Below are 8,311 nucleotides of genomic sequence, written 5' to 3' on the forward strand. Positions count from 1 at the left end.
TTTAGAAAAGTTGTGATAATTTAGCATTGTTTTATACATTCTGGCATAAGGTTTGAAAAATTATAAGAATCTTATCAATAATTTTAAATTATGAAAATATTGATGATTGTTTGAAAATTTTATTAATTGTTGAGTCCAAAACTGATGTAATTTACGAGATGTTTTGTAGATCAGATCCTGCTAAAACGTAGATTAACGAAATTATTGGAAATAACTCTTAGATTTTTGTAATTATCAAAAATAATCCTTAGATTTTGTAGGTGAGGTCCTACTAAAACATAGATTTTCACAAGTTATAATCTTCTAAAACCTAGATTTTCGCAGGGCATGACGTGTAAAAATATTCATTTTCGCAAGTATTGACCTGTTTAAATCCATTTCCACATGCGAAAATCTCATACACATAGCAACGATTTCTAATTTCCGGTTACAAACATAAATAAATTTAGATAAGGCTGAATAACTTACTGATTCATGTAGATCGTTGTTGTTTCCAAACATCTTTTTCAGCGAGAATTTGTAGCATATTTGCTAAAATGTTGTGTAAAAATGAAGAATGAATAAAAAAAACATTTATATATGGTTGAAAACGAACGGGCCGTAGGCCATAAAAGTTTTGCAGCCCGCTTATGATTCTCGTAACCCATGTTATATCGTCAACGAAGTTTTTGTAATTTAAATAAAAAAAATTACAAGACATCTAGATTTTCACAGATGATAGTCTGTAAAAATCGTGACTATTTTTCCCCTTTTTTGAAAATTGATTTATAGGCTTACTCTCGTTAGTCATTTACTCATTTACTCATATTTACATAAGTTAACTTTTTTTTTCCACCTCACAAGTAAAGGCATTTGAATGGTGCAAGACTGCAAGAGGGTGATATTTGACGATAATACAAACTTAAAGGTCTTAAATCAAATTTCATCATAACCGAAGTCCAAAACTCGAAATCGGAATTAGGGCTCAAAGCTGAATCCTCGTTCACCGTTCACTATTCATCGTCCCCGGCGACGACACGCTCCTCGATTTCTGGTACGTTTTCTCTCTCTATATATATCTCTCAGTTTATGTGCGTTATTATTTTGTTAATTTTATGTGCTTTCGTCTTTGTGTTGTTAATTGTATGCATAGATTATCATGCTAGGTATATTTTTGGTGTGGTCGGAAGCGGATTAATCAAACTTGTAACTATTCAATGATCACAATTTAACCTTATAATTAGATGAAATGGTTAGGATTTATAGGAGCTACTTCAGGAAAGATTGCTTCTATTACTTATGCTTATGTAGTTATGTTTCTTTCATCTGCTACAGGTGGCTTGGTAGGAAATTTCGCCACAAGTGACAAAATGGTTCATTTGTTTCTTTCTGAACCAGACTGGAGTTGTGATGGAAGTGATGATTCTTTTAAACACAGATTATCTCTCTTGAATGACCTAGACTCCATAGTCCGCTTATTGATTGCATCTCAAAGTCGATCAGAGGCACGACTTTGGCTTTGCAAAGATCTTTCAGGGGTAAATTCTCTATCTTCCCGGCAAAAACGTGAACTGTTTGTGACCTTACTGAAAACCAGTACACAGAAAAGAGACCTAGCAGCTCAACTTATGCAAATGATATTTGATAAACATCCAAAAAAAGCAGGGTCTATCTTAGCCAAGAAAAGCCACATGCTGGAGGATTTCTTTAGAGGGAATCCAAGGCGTATTCTTCTTTGGTTCTCTAATTTTGCTGGAAGTGGTGATATGGAGCATAAAAATGGTGCAAAGGCATTATCCCAATTTGCCTTTTTGAATCGTGACATTTGTTGGGAAGAGCTGGAATGGAAAGGCAAACATGGTCAATCCCCTGCTATGGTTGCAACAAAACCTCATTACTTTCTTGATCTTGATGTTGAACAAACAGTAGACAATTTTCTTGAAAATGTTCCTGAATTCTGGTCATCTCATGAGTTTTCTGATACGTTAAAGAATGGTGACATTTTGTTAATGGATACGAAATTCTTCATAAACATGTTTGTGAGTTTAATGTACAAACAAGACATGAAGGAGATATGGGAAGTGATTAACGATTTTTTAGCAGAAGAGCCTTTCTCATCTTTATGCTCCCACCTTCTTATTGTTCTTGATGAAAAAGAACTCTGTAGTTTTCTTGATTTGCTACAAAAGCTCCTCAGACCTAAAGATTCTGGTGACACATGTCAGTATATGGATGCCATACTTTTCAGATACAGTGGTTCAGATTCAATTAGTGAACTACTTTTATTGAATGCGGTTATAAATCGAGGGCGTCAACTTATGCAGATTTTACAAGAAAACGAGCACATAGAGGAAACGATGAAAATTAAGAATGTTGTGCAACAGATTTGCAGTTTGTCACATGATGGTTTTGTCCCACTAGTTAAAGAATGCTCAAAGACCAAAAGCTTAAATTGGATAAAGTTATTAGGGTTGCAATCTTGGGCTCTTCATTGTTTCTTATCTGAGGGATTTTGGCCTCCTGAAGCTTGGGAATCTTTGTTTAATAGCAATGGAATAAGTTTTCGCCACTCAGGGAAGCACGAATTGTTATATACTAATAATTGTTTAGTGGATGAAAGTGATTCTGATTCGGATAAAAGGACTTCTTCTAGATCAAAAAGTAGGAAGAAAGGAAAGAGCAGAAAGAAAAGAAGAAGAATGTCTCTGTTTGATGATAGCTATGATTATGATGATAATGATGATCTTTTGGATTTGGGGTTTTCATATAACAGGATGGAATTTCAATCTAAGGCTAGTTATTGGTTGCTATCTACTGATGATTATTCTACTTCATGGAATAGTGTAAGTTAGTTTATCTAAAGATTTGTGTCAAATTATGTTTCATTAATGTATCATTCATTTTGATGATTTGTGATATTTTGCAGGTTGACTTACCAGAACACTTGTCAAAGCATTGTTTTTCTACTTGGATGAAGTGGGCTTTTTCCCGATCAATTGAGGGTACAAAAGAAGGATTTGCTCTCGTGTGTACAAAAGACGTAAATGCCCTTGTTATAGTTGATAGGAATGAATGACTTAACTAGTTTACTATCCATGTATGTATCTACAAAACTTACTCGGAAATGGAGGGATTCATTCATAGCACCATGGTTTCTATTACTCAAACATGGTGGGATACAACAATGAATATGAGATGTACATTTGATTGTAGGCGATTTCAATTCTGGTAGTTAGGTTTGTATTAGTGAAAAAATGGGTATACATTATGAAATGAATTTGGTTGGTTGAACATGTGGCTTAAAGAGAATATTTTTTAATGGAAAAACATGTTGTAACCAGTCGATGATAAACACGGTCTTATGAGAAATAGGCAACATTTATTATTTTTATCCACAATAACAACCAATTTAGAATTATGTAACCAAGCACAAGATTTATAAAGATGAACAATCTAAATCTCAAATTTTTATAACATTTAGAAAATCACATTTGTAAAACATACATGTCACTTAATCTACATTTACTTTGGTCTTCTTTCGTGCAAGAAACCGCTCTTTTGCAGCAGCCAAAGCATCCTGGTTTCTTTTATGATGATCCGTTGTTGTAGGTTGACCTGCCATGTCATCCTTTCCAGATTCTTCCTTCAGGGAATCATTAGAGACTTCTTGTTTATTTTGTGTATCACCAACAGGTTTTTTTGCTTCAACGGATTCAGATCTTTCCTTGGACCCCACAGATGTTTCACTTTCACCCCGATTTTCTTCTTTCGGATTCGCTGATTCCACCCTCTGCTTCTCAGGCTTCTTTGCTTCACTACCTTCAGCTCCAAAAGCAACATTTTTTGATAAATTGAAGTAGAACTCACTCATATCACCACCCTTTTTAGTGATCTGTAACAACAAAATGTTAATTGATTACTTATGAACAAATTAAACTTTGTTGCTATTTATTATCCAAAAGAAAAGTAATGTAGTGTTTGTTTTTTGTCTGCAGATCTGCGTGGCCTCTTCTGTCTGCGCCTCGCAGACCACGCGCAGACATTAGCCTTCGCAGACTGTTTGTTTTTTTGAAGACTGCAGACCTAAAAATGTCTGCGCGCCCTCTTCTTGGCGCAGATGTGGACCAGAGTCTTCTAACATCTTCAGACATCTTCTAGCCTAAAAAAACATATATATCTTTATTTTTTTTAAGTTTTTTTTAATTTATATTTTTTCCAACTTTATTAATGATAAACAATTTGAAAAAAAAAATTACAAAAATTAAAAAAAAACGTTCGACGATACCAAACATGATATTTTTGACAAATTTATAAATAAAGATTTATTACAATAATAGTCATTGAAGTTGTTTATATAAATATGAAAAAAAAAATCATAATATATTCTTATATTTTTTTGCCAAATTTTATAAAACATTATTTAATACAGTATCGTCGATTTTTCGAGAAAATATTTATGGTTTGTTTTTAATGGATTTAATTGAAAAAATCGAAGTTTATTTCCATCTATTTATGTATCAAATTCTTTTATCACTAATTATAATGTTTAGTTATAACTTTGCAACCAAAGTTGTCGGTTTTTATCAAATATATACGTTAAATCATACCATTTTTATTTTTATTTTTATTTTTTATACAATAATAGATAAAAGTTGATTTATATTCGTTAATTATTTATAACAAAGTTATAAAAATATTAAAAAACCACTTTGAAGTTTAAAAAAATCAGTTTATTTAGATTTCAGTTTATTTTAGTAGCCCGCAGATGTTAAAAAAAAAAAAAAAACAGTCTTCTTTTTTCAGACTGCAGACGTTTGGTCCACCTCTTCTACTGCAGAGGTCTACAAATGTGGTCCGCAGACTGCAAACATTTTGCCTTAGAAAAAACAAACGGCACCTAAAACTTACATCTTCTTTTTCCTCACGTAGTTGACGCAGACGTTCTTCCTCCAACCATTTTGCTTGCTCTGCAAGTTTCCTTTTGTAGGCCCCAGTGACAAATTTGTCCTTATCTGCAAAAAGATGATCTTCTTTGGTCCTCTCTTTAGCAAGCTTTCTCTCATATATTATCTCATGTTCTCTCTCACGCACTTTTGCTTTGTCTATCAATGTTTGTATATACCTTGGCTGTAAGTGTAACAAAAATAAAAGATTATATTCTATAAAAAAGACTCAAAAACATGTGAATTTTGTGAAAATAAATAAATATTTTATATAATAATACCTTTCTCTCCTGTCGATCTTGTGCAATGGGGCGAACTGCTTTCTCCTTCATTTCATCGTATACACCATCATAATCGAACACTGATGGATCTTCCTCTAGGGCTTTCTTATGTTGCTCCTCTACCTACACAAGAAACAAGATAAGATAAAAGGAAAAGGACAAAATGGTAACTTTTTTGTTTTCATTGATGACTTACATCTTTGAGAGCCTTGTTCTTGCTGGCTTGTCTAGAAATTTCTCTCTCTATGTCATCTTCATCGTCTTCACCAAAACCAGGTGCTGGAGGGCGAGGAGGCCTGGTAGGTTGCTTCTTTTGTTGGGAGGACTGGACTCTTAGGTTTAATCCGTACTTCATTTTACTTCCTATTCCTGCAACAGAAATGGTAAATCATGGAATGTGTTTTGGGTCTAAGCTCAATTCGGGCAAGCATGGTTTGCATAAAAGTATGAGAGAGATTCACAATTTACAGAACACTTGAAAACATTTAAAGCATTTTCACTGCAAAGGCAATTGTAGATTCAAGAAATTCATCAGTACAAGATCCGGTTCGCCCTTATTTCATATTAAATCAACATCAGAAGTTTTAAGCAATACAGAGAGAGCTAAGTTCAAGGCTGATTCTAGATCAAATGGATTTAAAGAAATACAGATACGGATTCCCTACTTCCATAGACTATATGCTTTCATAAATACAGCTACTGTTACAACAGAAATTAAAAACCCTGAGCCCTAAAAGAAATTAAGAAACCGAGCCCTGAAATTGATCGAAGTGGAAACGATTAACCTACCTGAGATCGAGAAAGAGAGGGTAAGGCGTCGTTGCTGGAGACGAGAAACCTAACTGAGATCGAGGGCCTCCTTTCACCAGTGGGACGACGGGAAAGGGCCGCGATGAAGAGGGAGGGGCCGATATGAGAATGGAGACCGTCGTTGCCGGAGTCAAGGACGGTGCGGCTGCGTCGCCGGAAACGAGAAGGATGATCGAGGTTGAGGCTATGAAAGGGATGCGTCGATTGTTGCCCGGAGGGATGAGTTTTGCTGTTTTGGGCGAGGGGAAAAAGGGGCGAGGGTTTTTGGGTGTTTTGAACGTGAGTTTTGTTGGTAAACTGTTTTTATTTTTCTATTTTTCAAAAAAAAAAAATTTGGAAACTTTTGATTTGGTTGGAACGACTTTTTATTTTTTATTTTAGAAATTTAAAAAACTTTGAAAAACTATAAAAATTATTTTTTTAATTTACATATAATTTGAAAAATATAAAATTTTTATTTTTTTTGTGAAAATTTTGAAAACTGAATCAACAAACATGTTTTCAAAATTTTCATTTTCATTAAAAACTAAAAAAATTTCTGCAACCAAATGCATTCTTAGTTTTTCGGGAAAATTTTAGAAAAAAACTACATTTTCAATCTTTAAGGCTATGAGGCTATAGGGTGTGCTGCATCGAAGGAGCTCATTGCTTGGGTGTTTGGCTATACAACGTTCGAGATCGAATGGTCACTAAGTTTGAATAGTTCTACTGGATGAGTAGCATCCTTTTTTTCCTTCTCTTTCTCCCGTTTTCTCTCTGGATGGGTGCTCGAGGGTGCTTTACATATCATGTTCACTAACTGAATTATGGTGTGGACTGTTGTGACATCCCCAATTTCACGGCCAGAAAATACCGATTTGTTTATACTTATTCAAAAATCAGAGTATCTTTTTGAAGAATAATATTGCGAAATTTGTTCCCAAATAATATGATAATGATATTATCAAAGCATTTCCGAATAAATGTATTTTTATATATATTAAGACATTGGGATGTCATCTTCAATACAGAAACATAACCATAACGAAATATTACAAGTCTTACATAGACTAAACTAATGGCCTAATACTCATTGAATCTCTCAACAGAATGTATCTTTAATATCGCTACTTGTGATACAATAAACTGAGTGGGTCAGGTTGGGAAACCTGGTGAGTACATAGGGTTTTCAACCCACAATAATATAATTAATATGTTTAATCATCAAACAAGTAACCTAATTTCTCATCCCCATTATCTTTTTTATTCTTAAGGATCTACCCTAAGGATAATCTATGTTGAGAGTACTAGTTCAGGGATTCCTCCATAATACTTGTCACTAGGTATTCTTTAATATTCATTCCTAAGGATTTGTCCTAAGGAATATGCATGTAACATCCGGATTTCCAGGTATCTCATTTTAAGTATTTATACTGAGTTTTGGAGAGGGACTCGGCGAGTAGGCGATCAGACTCGCCGAGTAGGATCGCGCATGGTTGGACTGATTTAGTGACGGACTCGGCGAGTCCATACGTGGACTCGGCGAGTCCACGCTGTTTAATGAAACCCTAGTTTCTCGGGTTTGGGACCTATTTAAGGACCCTTATAGCCACCATTTGCGGCTACCAGACCCTTAAGAGAAACCCTAATAGTGCTTGAGCGTTTGTGAGAGAGAATAAGCCATTACTTGATCCTTGTGGGTTGGTTTTGCAAGAAGGAGTGGATTCCAGCTTGGAGGAGGCCAAGGAGGTTGCATATCTGTGGATTTCAAGCAAAGAACATCATCCTTGAGGTAGTATATCAATCTCCTTTCTGTATTGTTGAAGAATCCATGGATCTAGGGTTTTCTATACCCTTTATTAGGTTGATTTGTTGGGAATATGGTCCCTTATCATGTTAGACTTCAGATCTGGATCCATAGTGGTCCAGAGAATGTATTCCATCTTGCTTTATGAGGAGTTATGGAAGAAATGGACTTAGGATGTTGTAATTGGGGCTAAATCTTCAAGTAGAGTCATTTGGAGGTTGCATGAGTATCAAGTTCGAACCTTTACGTGTTTATTTAGCTTGGGAAGGTCAGATCTATGGATTAGAGGAACAGATCTGACCTCAGAAGGTCTTTTGAGTATGAACATGGAGGCTACTCGCCGAGTCCATAAGTGGACTCGACGAGTTGAGTCGAGTTGCCCTGCGAATCGCGATCTGTGACGACCCATGGAGTATAGGGTTGACTCAGCGAGTCAAGAGAGGACCAGGGGCGAAGAGGGCAGGCGTGTACTCGCCGAGTCACTCTAGTGCACTCGGTGAGTCGGGTCAAAC

At 35.3% G+C, this 8,311-nt stretch overlaps 2 protein-coding genes across 2 annotated transcripts; one reads left to right on the forward strand and one right to left on the reverse strand.

Annotated features, from left to right (window-relative positions):
- Positions 1 to 921: 921 nt before the first annotated feature.
- LOC145113803 (uncharacterized) lies at positions 922 to 3,272 on the forward strand. Its single transcript, XM_079049854.1, has 3 exons — positions 922 to 1,033; positions 1,315 to 2,822; positions 2,906 to 3,272. The coding sequence occupies exons 2-3, from the start codon at positions 1,350 to 1,352 to the stop codon at positions 3,053 to 3,055; spliced, it is 1,623 nt and encodes a 540-aa protein (XP_078905980.1). The 5' UTR covers positions 922 to 1,033; positions 1,315 to 1,349; the 3' UTR covers positions 3,056 to 3,272.
- Positions 3,273 to 3,424: 152 nt separating this feature from the next.
- On the reverse strand, positions 3,425 to 6,291 carry LOC145113804 (uncharacterized). The gene is made up of 5 exons (XM_079049855.1): positions 5,993 to 6,291; positions 5,400 to 5,572; positions 5,204 to 5,326; positions 4,888 to 5,106; positions 3,425 to 3,871 (listed from the first exon to the last, which is right to left on the reverse strand). The coding sequence occupies exons 2-5, from the start codon at positions 5,556 to 5,558 to the stop codon at positions 3,491 to 3,493; spliced, it is 882 nt and encodes a 293-aa protein (XP_078905981.1). The 5' UTR covers positions 5,559 to 5,572; positions 5,993 to 6,291; the 3' UTR covers positions 3,425 to 3,490.
- Between the last annotated feature and the right edge of the window lie 2,020 nt (positions 6,292 to 8,311).

The sequence above is a fragment of the Lactuca virosa genome, chromosome 5 (assembly GCF_052849685.1).
Source record: "Lactuca virosa cultivar CGN04683 chromosome 5, Lactuca_virosa_CGN04683_v6, whole genome shotgun sequence".
NCBI classification, from domain to species: Eukaryota; Viridiplantae; Streptophyta; class Magnoliopsida; order Asterales; family Asteraceae; genus Lactuca; species Lactuca virosa.

Excerpts from the sequence above, each read along its gene's own strand:
- LOC145113804 (XM_079049855.1), bottom strand. The coding sequence starts at position 5,558 with ATGAAGTACGGATTAAACCTAAGAGTCCAGTCCTCCCAACAAAAGAAG. Across the intron at positions 5,107-5,203 it reads AAGATCGACAGGAGAGAAAG|CCAAGGTATATACAAACATT; the intron begins GTATTATTATAT and ends TTACACTTACAG. Across the intron at positions 3,872-4,887 it reads TACGTGAGGAAAAAGAAGAT|ATCACTAAAAAGGGTGGTGA; the intron begins GTAAGTTTTAGG and ends TTGTTGTTACAG.
- LOC145113803 (XM_079049854.1), top strand. The coding sequence starts at position 1,350 with ATGGTTCATTTGTTTCTTTCTGAACCAGACTGGAGTTGTGATGGAAGT. Across the intron at positions 2,823-2,905 it reads ATTCTACTTCATGGAATAGT|GTTGACTTACCAGAACACTT; the intron begins GTAAGTTAGTTT and ends GATATTTTGCAG.